Source organism: Enhydra lutris, unplaced genomic scaffold, assembly GCF_002288905.1.
Source record: "Enhydra lutris kenyoni isolate GAN:26980312 unplaced genomic scaffold, ASM228890v2 scaffoldscaffold4, whole genome shotgun sequence".
NCBI classification, from domain to species: Eukaryota; Metazoa; Chordata; class Mammalia; order Carnivora; family Mustelidae; genus Enhydra; species Enhydra lutris.
Genome location: NW_019154088.1, coordinates 2,423,296 through 2,441,022, shown reverse-complemented (window position 1 = coordinate 2,441,022; position 17,727 = coordinate 2,423,296). Strand labels below are relative to the sequence as shown.

General features: G+C 37.7%; 1 protein-coding gene across 5 annotated transcripts in view; it reads right to left on the bottom strand.

The window, feature by feature from the left end:
• Positions 1–17,727, bottom strand: part of LOC111158477 (solute carrier family 12 member 6) — an 89,436-nt gene that overhangs the window by 25,666 nt on the left and 46,043 nt on the right. For all 5 annotated transcript variants that reach the window (XM_022520521.1, XM_022520530.1, XM_022520557.1 and 2 more), the window contains 3 exons: positions 3,087–3,181; positions 1,546–1,677; positions 113–259 (listed from right to left, as the gene is read on the bottom strand). In XM_022520521.1, coding sequence (XP_022376229.1) covers positions 113–259; positions 1,546–1,677; positions 3,087–3,181 — 374 coding nt within the window. The remainder of the gene's footprint in view (positions 1–112; positions 260–1,545; positions 1,678–3,086; positions 3,182–17,727) is intronic.

Genomic DNA, 17,727 nt, shown 5'->3' with positions numbered 1-17,727 from the left:
TTTGTGTTATTCTCAAAGAGGTCAAGTGCATATAATCTTGAGCTCCTGCAAGATCACTCTAGGAGTGATCTCTAGGATCCAGGTAATCTCTAAGAGCCAACTAGGGACTTACACAGCAGCAGCAGATAAGGACAATTGCAAAGGCCTGAAGAACTCCAGCCGTGCCCACGACCCATGTAAGGCGTAGAAACAAGATCACTCCAAAAATATTTTGTAGGCACGGGAGGTAGACACCCATGAAAGTACCCATTTGAGGGGTCTGAAAAGAAAGATGTTGACAAAAGAAAAATTATACAGTCATCTAGAAAAGATGCTTTATCCTCTTATTTGTATATAAAAACTTATTCCCTAACTACTATATTACTTACAAAAGAGATAATTAGTATAATCAATATCTTAAAAGAGGCACATATAAAATCTCCATCTTACAAATGATCACCAACTTTTTAATATTCCTAGAGCTATACATTTTTACTTTACACAGGTCCCCATATGCTTTTACATGGGCATTTGACCACAAACTTTTAAGCGTACCCCCCCAAATTTAAAATGTTCTGTTCTTTGAAACTGTTGGTTTCTCTTTTCTTTTTTTTTTTTAAAGATTTTATTTTTAAGTAATCTCTACAGTCAACATGGGGCTCAAACTCACAACACTGAGATCAAGAGTTGCACGCTCCACTGACTGAGTCAGCCAGGTGCCTCTAGCTTTCCTTTTCCATTTAAAAATTGAATAATGATTTGATGGACTTCTTTCAGATTTTGGCAAAAGTCCTTCATGGTAGCTGGTAAATGCAGTTGGTAAAATGAAGATCTGAGAGTCATTTTATTCCTGAACAACCAGAAAGCTAACTTGTAATATTGTTCCATATTTTCCTTTTGAGAAATCCTGAAACTTAGTTTTTGAAAAACCCAATCACCTGACAAAAGAGAGATGGCATCAGCAGGTGGGTGTGAACCCTCTTCTTCTGAAAGTGCTATTCTCTCTTCCTGGAATGCTCTTCTCCCAACTGGGGGGCTCACTGCCTCACATTGGTTAGGCCTCTGCACAAACATCACCCTGTCAGAAAGGGCTTTCCCTGGCCAACCTCTCTACAACAGTAACAACTTCTACCCTGGCTCTCTTTGCTGGCCAGTTTCAGTATCTTTACCTTGCCTTTTTAAAAAAAAATCAATTAATTCCTCAAGTTAACACAAGATGTTACATTAGCTCCAGGTGTACTACAAAGTGATTTGACAAGTCTTCGCATATGTTATGCTATGCTCATCACAAGTGTAGCTACCATCTGTCCTTGCCTTTATTTTTGTTAGACCATCGTCAACACATAATACATAGTTTAATAACTATCTCCTTGTACTAGAATTTAGACTGCATGAGAATAGGACATTACATGTTCTGTTTCTCTATGTGACCACCCCACTGCTCAGAACAGTGCCTGTCATATATCAAGTATTCAATAGTTTTTGAGCATGGAGTGATGACCTAGATATTTCTTCCTTTCTTGTATGTGGGACTCTTTATTTATCCTTGTTTTTTGTAGGTCTCACCTTGGTGGGCTTCTTCTTCCCTTCAGTGATGTTCTCTGCCTCTTCATGTTCCTTTGCTCCTTGTGTCAGATTAGTATAATTGGCCATACGGTTGAGAAGAGAAGATACCTTTGGTCTGGTATCCATTTCTTCCTATAAAGCCAGAAACATGGAAGAAATGAGTAATAAAGAACACTGGAAATAAGCATCAAAGTGGACCTCTACCAAAAAGTTGCAAATTAAATGAGAAAATATTTCACAGGTAAATATTTTAAGAAAATTTATAAATAAGGCATTATTCTCCTCCCACATTAAAAGATCACTTAATCAGGACTATACAAATCTTTACAAAATTCTTAAGTGAAAAGCTTTATCACTCTTTCTAATGACTTAACTTTACAGTAAAAACAAAATCACATTGGCCCCTACAGATAGCTGTAACCTTGAAAAAAACATTGATGATACTACCTTTAACTACAGTGCCCCTTTCTTTAGGCTATTAACATTTTTTTTTAAGTAGGCTCCACACCCAGCATGGAGCCCAATGTGGGGCTTGAAATCATGACCCTGAGATCAAGACCTGAGCTGAGGGCAAGAGCTGGATACTTAACCAACTGAGCCACCCTGGCACCCCTTGGCTACTAACATTCTAATAACATTTATGACTATTACTTATTGCACCAAGCACAGACAGCTCAATAAAAAATTTTTGTGCCTGAACTAAATATTCACCTCAGATCTTTTCTTAAACAAAGCTGAAAGAGGATATCATTTAAAAAACAGGTACACTGAGAGAACTGGAAGTCATATCATTGTCCAAAGCTAGACACAAAGGCAGTGCTGGACTAAAGCAGGCTCCTCTCAACAACCCGAATGCAGAGCCCATCAGAGTCCCTATGGTCTTAAGGAAGACATATAGGCCCTCTTGATCGAGCAACCTATTTCCTACATTGATTTTTGATCTGTAGTTCTAAGGTAAATGATGGGCTTCCCAAACAGAGTTGAAAAACACTCTACTTTATACTTCATAAATAATTCCAATGCAAGTATTTAAATCCTAGCTGAATTAGACAGCAAGGTTCTCCATATGCCTGTGATGTCAAAATTCTACCTCAATTCACAGAAATCTGATTTAATGGCTACTTATTAGCTAGTGATAATTAGATTATACAGAGTAAGTCAACTATAATGACAAGTTATAGTAAGTATTATATTTTTTTTTAAAGATTTTATTTTTATTTATTAGAGAGAGAGAGAGAGAGCGCGCGAGCATGAGCACAGGCAGACAGAGTGGTAGGCAGAGGCAGAGGGAGAAGCAAGCTCCCCGCTGATCAAGGAGCCCGATGTGGGACTCGATCCCAGGACGCTGGGATCATGACCTGAGCCGAAGGCAGCCGCTTAACCAACTGAGCCACCCAGGCGTCCCAGTAAGTATTATATTTTAACAATTAGTTCTTAAAATTATCCAGCCTGTATTGTTTTAAAACTAAATGGGACAGAAAACAGTTATCTTGAAATCTCTGTTCCTGAAATTTCTGCCATAGTTTTCTCTCAAATATTACCTCAAAGAGGGCCAAATTTTTATCAAAATATTCATCTCCTTCTTCATAGTTGGAATTATTGAGATAAGCATTTCGAGCTTTCTTATGCCCATCATCTGGAAAAAAAAAGAAATTAAGTTAGTTTCACATTGGTATTAAAGAAGTATCAGCACCAAATAACCTCATATTGCCTCTGTAATGACAGAATCCATTTTCATGTTCAAATTTTAGGGAGAACTCAATTAGCCAGGTTTAGAGAATGCGGCCCCCTCTAAAACAGGAGCAAAATTAAATCTCTAAGAAGCAAACAATAGGAAGGCTTAACAGCATGAAGACCTCTGGAAACACTATTCTTTCAGGATTCTAGTCTATCTAGGGCTCTACTCCCAAAGTCACTCAAATCTAGAATAAAATTTTTAAAAAAGTGCTTCTTGAGTTCTTACTCAGTGTATTACTATACACTGTATACACTGCTGCTATTGATAATGATAGAAAAGCCCCTCTACCTCCAGGGCTGTCCAGCCTTTTATAAGCCGACATTAGGTTAAAAAAAAAAGACATTAGCTCACATAACCAAGCATTATTTTTGTACAACAGAACATGTTTTGTTGTTGTTGTTTTATGTTAAAAGAGGTACCCCAGGGCACCTGGGTGGCTCAGTTGTTAAGCGTCTGCCTTCGGCTTGGGTCATGATCCCAGAGTCCTGGGATCAAGCCCCACATCAGGCTCCCTGCTTAGCGGGAAGCCTGCTTCTCCCTCTCCCGCTCCCCCTGCTTGTGTTACCTCTCTGTCTCTCTCTCTGTCAAATAAATAAATAAAATCTTTAAAAAAAAAAAAAAGAGGTACCCCAGAAGAATCTGGTGAACCAGATACGAAGAAAAAAAAAGAGTGGGTTCCCTCAGACAATAGAGTCTGCATGAGTACTTCCTTAGCTTTGGGTTTTTGTTGTGTAAGAGTTAATATATAAATTATAATTACCTTATAGAGGGAAAGGGAAAATAAAAAGTTATGTAAATGTAATTAAGAACTAACATTTTAAGTATTCAGGAAATAACACAAATATAAAAGTTAAAGAAATTAAAGTCTTATAACCTTAAATACAAGTCTGGGAAATAGCCAACAAGCTATCAAAATAATTGGATCATGTCATCTGTTTTGTTTCTTAAGTTCCACACATGAGTGAAGTCATATGGGACTTGTCTTTCTCTGACTGACTTATTTCATTTAGTACAATGCAATCTAGCTCTAGCCATATCATAGCAAATGGCAAGGTTTCTTTTTTTATGGTTGAGTAATATTCCATTTTGTATCACCAGTGGGTAGACATTTGGGCTCTTTCCATGATTTGACTATTGTGGACAATTGCTGCTATCAACATGGGGGTGCATGTGCCCTTTCGGTTCAGTATTTTTGCATCCTTTGGGTATATATACCTAGTAGTGCAACTGCTGGGTCGTAGGGTAGCTCTATTTTTAACTTTTGAGGAACATCCATACTGTTTTCCTGAGTGGCTGCACCAGTCTGGATTCCCACTAACTGTGTAAGGAGGTTCCCCTTTCTCTACAACATCACTAACACCTGTTGTTTCCTATGTTGTTAAATTTAGCCATTCTGACAGGTGTAATATCTCACTGTAGTTTTTTAATTTTTCATTTGTTTATTGATTCACTTAAAAAATATTTACTGAGGGGCGCCTGGATGGCTCAGTGGGTTAAAGCCTCTGCCTTTGGCTCAGGTCATGATCCCAGGGTTCTGGGATCAAGCCCTGCATTGGGCTCTCTGGTTGGTGGGGAGCCTGTTTCCCTTCCCCTCTCTCTCTCTGCGTGCCTCTCTGCCTACTTGTGATCTCTATCAAATAAATTTTAAAAAGTCTTAAAAAATTAAAAAAAAAATATTTACTGAGTACCAGAGACAAAGCAAACAGGATGCTTAAGCCAGTTTTCAAGGACCAGACCAGTCCCTTTAACTTCACTTCTACAGAAATTTCTGTCTTAACTCTATACATAGATTTTTTTTAAACAGCTTTATTAAAATATAATTTAGACATCATATAATTCATTGATTTAAAGTATACAATATTAGAATTTTGGGTATATTACATTATTAATTTTTAAAATTGTGGTAAAATTTTAAAACAAAACATGCAGTTTTAACCATTTTTAAATGTGCAAATCAGAGGCATTACAGTTACAATGTTGTGTAACCATCACCACTAGAAACTGATTTTTTTTTTTTTTTTAAGTAGGCTTCACACCCAGCATAGAGTCCAACTTGGGGCATGAACTCACGACTATGAGATCAAGACCTGAGCTAAGACAGAGAGTCGGAATCTCAACCAATTGAGCCATCTGGGCATCCCTGTTTAAAAAACCCCAGTTTAAAAAAATGATTTTTAAAATATTTCTTTTAAACTGATGGAAAAGTCTTATTCTTCTTAGTTCTACCACTGGATACAATGCTCCTATGTGTTTTAAGCATCCCAATGTGTTCTTCATCCTAACTTTTACTGGAACTCGTATCAGTCCTAACACTTGCTATCCCTAAATAAATTCCTCAATTTCTTCAACACTCATTAACTAAACTTTTAGAACAGAGATGCACCCCAGAGAGCTATGCTTTATCTTCTAAGCTTAACTTTGCTGACTCATTATAGTTTTGGTTTGTATTTCCCTGATGATGAATGATGATGATCTTTTCACGTATCTGTTAGCCATGTGTATGTCTCTTAACTATAGAGAACAAACTGACAGTTGTCAGGGGAAGGGGTTTAGGGGGATGGGTGTAAATGGTGATGGGGATTAGAGCACACTATCATGATGAGCACTAAGTAATGTAAAGAATTGTTGAGTCACTATATTCTATACTTGAAACTAATATAATACTGTATGTTAACTGGAATTTAAACACAAAAAAATTTTAATGCATATGGAATAATGTATCTCGGGAAAAAAATCAACAATTTTTAACCCCTAATGAAAAAAAAAATGGATCTAGGCAATCATCACTAATAGTTGCTAAAACCATAAGATGAAAAGCTGAGACATAATTTTATAATGGATGGATCAGGGTGATTAGGAACTCAAAGATCTCAACATCGCTAAAAGTGGACAACAATCTAATACAATGAAAAGTACACTGCACAACCCATGATGTATTCCTACCAAAAGAATAGAAGTTGAATCTAACCAAGCCTCTAAATCTAACTACCAGTTCACAAAAAACAGAGGAGAAGCATGTTAAGCATCACCATAAAGATGGTGCAATCATCAAATTCACAATGTGAGAAATTCTATATGACAAATAATCTGACTCATTCAACAAATAAATGGCATAAATTAAAAAAGGTAATGATGCATCAACCAAGGTGTGAAACCTGTTAGAATCCTGACTCAAATCAAATGTAGAAAGACAATTCTGAAAGAGAGAAATTTAAATATAAACTTTAAAAAAAAGGTAAATAAAATCATGTGATGGAATTTTCTTAAAGATGTCCCAGAAAAAATTACATAGGGCTTGAAAACAGATTCTCAATACTGTTAAAACTGAGTGATGGCTTCATGGAGATTCATTATGCTATTCTATCTGCTTTTCTATACCTTTAGAAATTTCCACAATAAAAAGTTATTTAAAAAAAAAAGGAAAATGTAATTCTTTTCCTCTGTTTCAAAATATTCCAGAAAGAATGGCACAGCTTAAAATTATCACCACTTCAGAGTAACTCATTTATTCAATTAATTCACCACACATTTATTAAGTTCTTATGATGTGCTGGGCACTCTAGGTCCTGGGGATATAGCAGTAGACAATGCATTTAAAGACGTCGCTTTCACTGTGTGTATAGTGAAGTCACAAAAGACAGTTAAAACACACACCACACATACAAAACCAATTTACAGTGTTAGCCAATTTCCACAGTGTAAATGTTCACACATGCCAATTTTAAATTACTAACAACAAAATCCAGGCATATACTGTTTACAAGTGACATATAATGACACACAAAGGCTGAAAGTAAAGAGATCAGGCACATACTAACAACAACAACAAAAAAAGCCGATATGGTTTTATTAGCACCAGATAAATTTTTCTTTAAGGGGAGAACTTTATTCTGAATGAAAAGGTAACCATGTAACAACAGGTTGAATTCACCAAGAAAGCAGTTTGTTTATATATATATATATATATATATATGTATATATATATATATATTTTTTTTTTTTTTTTGAGAGAGAGAAACAAGCAAGCAAGTGTGTGAGACAGGGACAAGGGCAGAGGGAGAGGAAGAAGGAGAATCCAAAGTAGGGCTCCATCTCACGACCCTGAGATCACGACCTGAGCAGAAATCAAGAGTCAGATGCTTAACCTACTGAGCCACCCAGGTCCCCTAAGAAAGTATTTTAAATATACATCCATGGTTTATAGTTATCTTTCTGTATAATAAATTACTCCCAAATTTAGTGGCTTAAACGCACACATTTTATCACCCAGTTTATGTGGGCTAGCAATATAGGCATGGCTCAGTGTTGTAAAACAACACAAGGATCCAAGATTAAAATACTTAAAAAAATAAAATGACAACAAAAGAAATTAGCTATTGGATCCACCAAAAGTAGCACTTCAATGAGAAGCTACTGTCCTAGTTTTACATTAGCAAAGTAAAAATAAAAATTATTTGAGATAAGTACCTATTTTAGTAAGCTAGAGAGAGAGCAGAATAAACTCTAAGACAATAGAAAGTATGACAATAACTATACAGCTGTCCTTTGGTTCAATGTCCTTCTCTGTCTTTCAACTGTCCATTTTTTCTGGGTCCTTATGTTTTGGGTACAACTCTTGTAAATAGCAGATAGTTGTATTTTTATTTTTATTTTTTTTTATTTTTTATTTTTTTAAAGATTTTATTTATTTGTCAGAGAGAGAGAGAGAGAGAGAGCGCGCGCGAGCGAGCACAGGCAGACAGAATGGCAGGCAGAGGCAGAGGGAGAAGCAGGCTCCCCACAGAATAAGGAGCCCGATGCGGGACTCGATCCCAGGACGCTGGGATCATGACCTGAGCTGAAGGCAGCTGCTTAACCAACTGAGCCACCCAGGCGTCCCAGATAGTTGTATTTTTAAAATCCTGATGATCTGTCTTTTTAATTGTCAAGTTCAGTCCATCAAACACAGCAATTTATATGTTTAGATTGGATTCTACCATTTTAAAATTTCCATTTGGTCTTTTTTCTTTAGGATTCATTCTCATTTCTTCTCTCTGGATTTTTGGTTTGTTTTTCCCTTATTCCATTTGTTCTCTTTCCTCTTTTGGAGTTTCCACATTCTATCTATTCTTTCAATAATTACTTTTGAAATTTTCCACATATTTTACTTAAACTATAAAGGGGCACCTGGGTGGCTCAGCCGGTTAAGTGTCTGCCTTTGGCCCAGGTCATCATTCCAGGGTCTTGGGGTCAAGTCCCACATGCGGCTTCCTGCTCAGCAGGGGTAGGCTGCTTCTTCCTCCATCCCACCTCCTCCCATGATCTCTCTCTCTCTCTCTCTCTCCCCCCCTCTCAAATAATTAAATAAAATCTTAAAAACCAAAAAATCCCAAACTGTTAAGTGAGTTTAAAAAAGTTATCCTCCCAAACAATAACAAAGACTTTCAAACACTTTGTTCTCTCCTCTGATTTACATATTACTGTTCTGTCCAATATTTCTAGCAGCTTATTTTAATACACAAGTAAGATAGTAAAAATATTTTATAGAGACAACACTGACTTGGGTGAAGGTCCACGTTTACAGTTCTATTTGTTCAATATTTTTGTTGCATTTCAGAGCACTAGTCTTCTGGAATCATTTCGCCTTTACTTGAGGTATCTTCTTGAGAATTCCATTAGAGGAGTTTCTCAAACTCAGCACATAACTATTTGTTGTGGAGGATATCCAGTGCACTGTAGGCTGTTTAAGAGCATCCCTAGCTGCGAGTAACTAGCTGCCAGTTGCATCTCCAGTAGTGACAATCAAAAAAAGTATTCAAACATTTCTAAATATCCCCTGGGGGACAAAACTGTCCTCAGTTGTAAACCCCTAGCTTAGAGCAAGTTTCATGGTGTAAGATGTTCTTGGCTTTTATTTAGCAACAGACGTCTGTATTTTGTCCTTATTACTGAGCGTCTTGTTAATAAGCACAAATTCTAGGATAATAACAGCTGTGCAAACACTTTAAGACATTATTTGTTTTGCCATTGAGAATTCTGTCATTCTACTGTTCCTTTGATGACGTGCACTTCCTCTCTGGCTGATTTCAAGATCTTTTTTTGGTGTTCTGCAGCTTCATTAAGATATGTCTAGGTGTAGTTTTTCCTTTTGTTCGGTTCACAAACCGCTTTTACCTGTTTCTGATCTGTTAACTTTACATTTTATATCAATAACTAGCTTTTCTTTTCTACAAGTTCCATTTGTTCTCTCTAAACAGTCTTTCATTCCTGAGTAGTATGCTCATCTTCCTAACTGCAACCGTTATTGATTTGAACTTTTAATAGTTTTGTATCACAGACTCTGGACCACTTCACCCCTCTTGAGGGTTATATGAGAAGTCCCAGACCCAACATACTACTTCCCTGCTGGTCCAATAGCCTTACAATATTGTTGGTTTAAAAAAAAAAAATCTGGCTTCAGAACTATCCTCCCCCATTCTGCTGCCTGCTGGTCCAAGCCTTGTCCTGACAGCTACCCGCCCCCCCACCCTACCCCACTGCAGTCCTGCCACCTCTACATTTGCAGCTTCTGGAGTCTCAAGTTTCAAATGCAACTACCGTAACTTCCTGACACTTTAATCCTAGATGTTTCTGCCCAACTCTGCTTGCTTGCTTAAATTGGGGAGGGGGGTAGAAGAATATTCCTGGAGACTTTGCCTACATTTATGAGACCAATGATGCCTCTAAGATAGTCTTATCAGGGTCTACATGTGGTGGTGTTGGGAATGTGAGGGTCCCACAGAGCTCCTGGTCAATCATGAAAGAGTAAGGCTTTCCAGGCAAGAAACAAAGTTCTCATCACGAGTGGTTAACTGAAAGGCATGGATCCAATTGTCAATCTCAGTTTCTTGGTGGGAGATCACACTGCTTCAAAAGTACAGCCTTAAAAAAGGGGGGAGGGATACCTATCAGTTGGTTAAGCGTTTGACTCTTGATTTTGGCTCAGATCATGATCTCAGGGTTGTGAGATCAAGCCCTTGGTTGGGCTCTGTGCTGAGCATGGAGCCTGCTTAAGATTCTCCCTCTCCCTCTACCCCTCCACTCACATGCTCTTTCTCTCTAAAAAAATTAAAATAGATAAATAGATAGATAGATAGATAGTAGAGCCTTTCAGAAGTCTGGGTCACTACTGTGGCCTCAAGAATCTCAAATGGAATGGAAGTTCTGGAGTTTCTGAATAGTAAGTAAGTTTTACTGTGCAGGAACTAATAAGAACCAAATCCATGTCCTAGGGCTCTTTTAGGATTATCCAGAATCCTGAGAGAATTCCATTGGAAGGCATCTTCTGAGACTGCTTTCTATGAATTAAACAGTTCATCAGATCATCATGTTGGTTTTTTACCCTGATTTTACTATCCAGATAATGCTAACACTACTGGGAATTTACCAGTGTATCACTGTACAATTCAAACAAAAACTGATACAAGTGCAATTGATTCTATTACAGATTTCAAATTTCCATCCTTTATGGCACACAATTTTTTTTGTAGAGGAAAAATGGCGTATCAAATGTCTTGTTCTTTATAAAAACTTTATTGTTGCGGTGATATTATCTCCACATTGTGCTTTTTGTAATTTGCCACTTATACTACAATTTGGGGCTAAGATAAATCAATCTCAGATTCTTCCCTTAGTCTTCTGATCTTGTCAAACGGTCTTTGCTGGTCTGAGCTAGGCAGAACAAGAGCAGTAAATGTACTTAATTTCCCTTGGCACAGGTCTGGGTCTAACTATGTGACTGTGTAAACATGAAAGGTTGTCTCAAATGTTATAAATTATGTTTTTGATTTTACAGTGTTTGAATAAGTAGCCAAGAGTCATACATTATAACTGATTGCTATATCTCTTAAGTCAATAGCTTATTCTCTTTTCTCTACAATTTATTTGAAGAAAACAGGTCATATGTTCAGCAGAGTTTCTAATTTTTTTTTAAGATTTTATTTATTGGAGAGAGAGAGAGAACATGAGCAGGGGAAAGGAGGTAGAGGGAGGGAGAAGCAGGTTGCCCAACACCGGGCTTGATCTCAGGACCCTGAGATTAAGACCTGAGCCAAAGGCAGATGCTTAACTGACCTGAGCCACCCTTGCGCCCCCTAGAGTTTCTGATTTTGATGATGACATCCACGTAATACTGTTTATTGTTGTTACTGTTTTTTGTATTTCCTATCTATTGCTACTTAGATCTAGAGGCTTATCAACATTCAGTATTTTTAGGGGAGAGGTAGGAAAACTCCTTCACAGTGGAATTTTGATCTTCTGCTAAGAGATACACATCATTTGCGGGTGCCTGAGTGGCTCAGTCTTTAGGCGCCTTCGGCTCATGTCACAATTCCAGGGTCCTAGGATTGAGCCCCACATTGGGGACCCTGCTTAGCGGGAGGCTTGCTTCTCCTCCTCCCACTCCCTCTGCTTGTGTTCCCTCTCCCACTGTGTCTCTCTCTGTCAAATAAATAAATAAAATCTTAAAAAAAAAAGAGAGAGAGATACATGTCATCTAATTTTCTTTATTTTTGAGATACTAACAACTGTTGGTGACTAATGACTAAACCCATTAATTTATAAGATTTACAAAGTGGTGATACTCTTTTCTATTATTCTTCCTTAATTTATTACCTGAAATACTTTTATAAAGAGATACTTTCTCTAATATACTATTTGGTTATCTGTTGGTATTGTCAGGTAAGATATATACTTCATTCTTTCCTTTTATTAACCAATTTTCAGAATAATGAATTAATTCACTAGAATAGTCCAATGGTGACCAATTAGTTTCTTAAAGTATCAATACAAACTCATGAATTTAAATATTGGATAGATTTCAAATGAAATTCTTTTCCTGCATCAGTTACGATGATTCATTCTTTAATCTCCTTTTTTTTAAGGGGTGGAGGAAGTTGGGCAGAGGGAGAGAGAGAATCTTTTTTTTTTTTTTTTTTTATTGAGAGAGAGGCAGTGAGAGAGGAGAAGGTCAGAGGGAGAAGCAGGCTCCCCGTGGAGCTGGGAGCCTGATGCAGGACTCGATCCCGGGACTCCGGGATCATGACCTGAGCCGAAAGCAGTCGTCCAACCAACTGAGCCACCCAGGCGTCCCAGAGAGAGAGAATCTTAAACAGGCTCTATGCCCAGTGCAAGCCATACAGGACTCTATCTCACAACACTGAGATCACAACTGGAGCCAAAATCAAGAGTCGGAAGCTTAACTGACTGACTGAGGCACCCAGGTGCCCCTAATCTCCTTTGGTTAACATACTGAATTAGATACATTGTTTTTTTTTAAAGATTTCATTTATTTATTTGACAGAGATCATAAGCAGGCTGAGAGACAGGCAGAGAGAGAAGAGGAAGCAGGCTCCCTGCTGAGCAGAGAGCCTGATGTAGGGATGCGAGGCTCGATCCCACCCTGGGATCATGACCTGAGCTGAAAGCAGAGGCTTTAACCCACTGAGCCACCCAGGCGCTCCCTATACATTGATTTTTAATGGTAAACCAACCATGTATTCCTTTTTTTCCCTTAACTTTTTAAAAAAGATTTTATTTTTATTTATTTGACAGAGAGAGAGAGAGAGAGAGTGAGAGCATGAAAAGGGAGAAGGTCAGAGAGAGAAGGAAACTCCCCATGGAGCTGGAAGCCCAATGTGGGACTTGATCCCAGGAGTCCGGGATCATGACCTGAGCTGAAAGCAGTTGCTTAAGCAACTGAACCACCCAGGTGCCCCAACCATGTATTTCTAGCAGAAACCCAAACTGGTCTCAGGGGTAATTTAAAATATATGTATTGCTTGATTTAGATTGCATATATTTCATTTAGGACATCTGTATTCATAACTAAAGCTGGCCTATACTTGTCTCATATTGTCATTGCTAAGTTTTGGTATCAAAGTTACACAATCCTCAAACTGAGGTAGGGACTGTTTGTTTTCCTGTTCTCTGAGAGAAAGTGTAGAAGAGGAATTATTTTTCCACGAATGTTTGGTAAAAATTGTTTTAAAATTGCTAGGGCCCACTGCTCATTTGCTTACTTGCTTACTAAAATGTTTTAAATTAAAAATTATACAAATACACACACAGAAAAGTTCATAAATTTTAGTATACAACTTAATTCTTTACCACAATAGCAGTTTCACTCTTCCATATAGTGGCTCAGCCTGACCCTGAGTTTTATGAGAGATCTGATGAGTCAGTGGGAACAACAAATACATTAAAATGACTGTGCCCTACTGACAGGAAGAACATTTAGAAGGTCTGAAAAAGATTATAAATTCCATTCAGCAGGCAAGGCAACTGAAGCACTTTCTAACCTACCAGGCCAAATTATGCTAAACAAGATTTTTTTTCCCAAGATTTTGTTTTTAAGTAATCTCTACATCTAAGGTGGGGCTCAAACTTGAACTCGTAGATCAAGAGTCACATGCTCCACTGACTGAGCCAGCCAGGTGCCCCTAAGCAAGATTTTTAGAGAGAGCCGGCAAGATTCTTCTTTTTTTTTTTTTTTTTTTTTAAAGATTTTATTTATTTGAGAGAGAGGGAGTGAGAGAGAGAGCACAAGCTGGGGTGGGGGGGGGGGGAGAGGCAGAGTGAGAGGGTGAAGCAGGCTCCCCACTGAGCATGGAGACCAACTTGGGGCTCTATCCCAGGACCCTGACCCAGGATCATGACCTGAGCCGAAAGCAGACACTTAACCGATTAAGCCATCCAGGTGCCCCAAAAGCTGGTAAGATTTTACTTCAAGCTACCAATGCCCCCTCTGCATGATGGTTAGAAAATATAATTTAAAAAATCACCCTTCCATCTTTTGAGGACTTTTTTTTTTTTTTTTTTTTTTTTTAATAACCTGGCCTTTTAAGGCCTTTGAGGCTGTAGCTTATTAAACAAAGATACTCAGAGGGGTGCCTGGCCAGCTCAGTAAGTACAGCATGCAACCCTTAGGTCCTGAATTCAAGCCCCAAGCTGGGTGTAGAGCTTACTTAAAAAAAAAGAAAGAAAGAAAGAAAGAAAGAGAGAGAGAACGAAAGAAAGAAAGAAAGAAAGAAAGAAAGAAAGAAAGAAAGAAAGAAAGAAAAGGAAAGATTCAGGCTAGGACACAGAAGATGGCAGTTATTAAGAGCATGAGAAAAAAGGAGACTATAACCTTATCTAACGAACCTAAGAGGGAGCACTCAGGGTAGCAAGATGAACTTACCTGAGAATCTAGCCAGATGACTCTGGATAAATTCCCAGGAATTTATGCAAATACAGGCTGCCAAATGAGATTAATGTCTGGAGTAATCTCTTTGCAAATATTAGGGTTTTTAGCTAATACTAAGAGAAGTCTTCAAAATCATATACCATTTCTTTTGCCCACAATTCACTCACTATCTTTTAGTACGAGTGCTTCACTGGAAACAAAATCCAGCTTACACTGGAATGGTACCAGCTCCCCTGATTGTCCATTTCATTAGCTAAGTCCTTCCCTACCTCCATTACACACATGTTCCTGGCAGATGATAAACCACTCTCAAATTTCTCTACTTGTCAGCATGTATCAGAGACAGAAACAATCTAATAGCTTAGGAGAGAAATGTACTTTTCATGGTCTGCCTGAATCTTTCAATAAAATCTCAATCATTCCTGGTCCAAATATGAAATTTTTATACAGACTAGAATAATATTGAACAGTGTAAATAAGCTATCAAATATAAAACTCTAAAAAAAGAGAATAGTGACAGCCTCAATATCACAAGGCTAGGACCCTTGTGATCAGATTTCTAGCCAAATAAATGTTTATGTCAAACATCTACCTAACAAATATTTATTGAGTACTTAGGAGGTGAGTTACTGTTCCAGCACATAAACTCTCTCAAAGAAATGAGAATTTCTAAGATCAGAAACTTATGGGGCACCTGGGTGACTCAGCTGGTTAAGCATCTGCCTTTCCATCAAGTTAGGATCTCAGGGTCCTAGGATCAAGCCCCGCATCAGGCTCCCTGCTCAGAGGGGAGTCTGCTTCTCCCTCTCACTCTGCATCTCCCCCAGCTTATGCTCTCTCTTGCTCACTCCCTCTCTCTGAAATAAATAAATCTTTTTTCTTAAGATTTTATTTATTTATTTGACGGACTGAGAGAGATCACAAGTAGGCAGAGAAGCAGGCAGAGAGAGGGGGGAAGCAGGCTCCCCGCTGAGCAGAGAGCCTGACTCGGGGCTCGATCCCAGGACCCTAAGATCATGACCCAAGCTGAAGGCAGAGGCTTAACCCACTGAGCCACCCAGATGCCCCTGAAATAAATAAAATCTTAAGAAAAAAACCAGAAACTTATGTCCTTAGCAAAGAAAGAGCAGAAAAGGAGTATCAACTCATACTCTGAACCTGTAATAAGCAAACAAGTCAAGTAATTTCCTTACTTTGGACTTTTTGATAGCTTATACTTTCCACAACTGCTCTGCACATACTCAAATAGCAAAAAGTTCAGCAATGTACAAATCAAAAAAGCGTCAAATCAACCCTCATGCACCGTTGGTGGAAATGTAAATTGGACCAACCACTGTGGAAACCAGTATGGAGGTTCCTCAAAAAATTAGAAATAGAATTACCATATCATCAAACAATTCTAGTATTGGGTACTTACCCAAAGAAAATTAATTTGAAAAGACATATGTATCTCTGTGTTTATTGCAACATTATTTTCAATAGCCAAACTACAGAAGCAATGCAATTGTCCATCGACAAATGAACGGATAAAGTGTGGTATTATATGCACAATGGAATATTCAGCCATAAAAAAGAACGAGGTCTTGCCACCCAACAACATGGGTGGACCTAGAGGACATTAGGCTAAGTGAAGTCAGGAAAAGAAAGACAAATATCTCATGATTTCACTTATAGTTGTATATAAAAAGAAAACAGGAGCACCTGGATGACTCAGTTGGTGAGGCAACCAACTCTTTATTTTGGCTCAGGTCATGATCTTAGGGCTGTGAGACTGAGCCCCACATCCCAGTGTAGGGTCTGCTTAGGATTCTCTCTCAAAAAACAGAAACAAGGGGCGCCTGGGTGGCTCAGTGGGTTAAAGCTTCTGTCTTTGGCTCAGGTCATGATTCCAGGGTCCTGGGATCGAGCCCCGCATCGGGCTCTCTGCTCAGTGGGGAGCCTGCTTCCTCCTCTCTTTCTCTGCCTGTCTCTCTGCCTACTTGTGATCTCTGTCAAATAAATAAATAAAATCTTAAAAAAAAAAAACCAGAAACAAAACAAAACAAAAAACAAAACAAACAAAAAGGATTCTCTCTCCTTCCCTTTGCCCCTCCCATCAAAAAAGAAAAAATAAACAAACAAACAAACAAACAAACAAAACAACCCTTAAATACAAAGAACAAACTGGTGGGTTGCAGAGAGAAAGTGGGTGGGTGGGATGGGTGAGAAAAAAGGGGTTATAAATTTGTGCAGAAGTTGAATCACTATGTTGTACACTTGAAACTAATGTAACATTGCAATATGAACTATAAATAAATTTTCTTAATTTTTAATAGAAAAAAAAGACAGATACAAACTCCCAGTTATAAAATAAGTTAGTCATGGAGATGAAAAGTACAGCATGAGGAATATAGTCAATAATACAGTAGTAATGCTATGTGGTGACAGATGGTGACTACACTTATCCTGGTGAGAGTACTGCACAATATACAGAATTGTCCAATCAATATAGTGTACAACTGAAACTAATATAACACTACTGTATGTTAATTATACTCCAGTAAAAACAAAAACAAAAAAACACAACAAAAAAATAAGACTCAAATCAAAAGACATACACACAAAATGGCTGTTAATATATTTAAAAGCACTTAATCTCACTCATGATTAAAAAAGTCCAAGTAAAAACTGGAGATGTTATCTTCATCTATTAGAGAAAGAAAAAATTGAAGATTGGTATCTGCTTTTTATGATAAGGATGTATCTTTCTGAAGATATGTATACCCTCTGACCAAGGAATTCTGTTAGGAATTCTTCCTTCAAATATACTGGCAATGAGAATGCAAGAATATATGTACAAGATGTTCACTGTAACATAATCTTTAAAAGTAAAACACCTTGAAATAAGTAGTCAAGCATAGGAAACTTGCTGTGTAAAGTAAGAACACAGGAATACAAGGGATTATTATTCTTCAACAAACAAAGGAATAGGCAAATCTTTATGTATTGAAATGATGTGTCTAAGATAAAATGTTAAGTGAAAGAAAGGAAGCTGGAGTCTGCAGAGTATAATTCCATGGACAGAAAAAAGAAAGAAGATAGTCATATATAATAAGAAAATGTATAAATAAAAATTTCTAAAAGAATTCCCCAGTTAGTGAGGTGAAGTGATAGGGAGAAGAGATACTTTAAAGGACTTTACTTTCCTTACATACACTTTTTGTATTGTCTGAAATTCTCACCAGAGCATGTTTTATTTCTA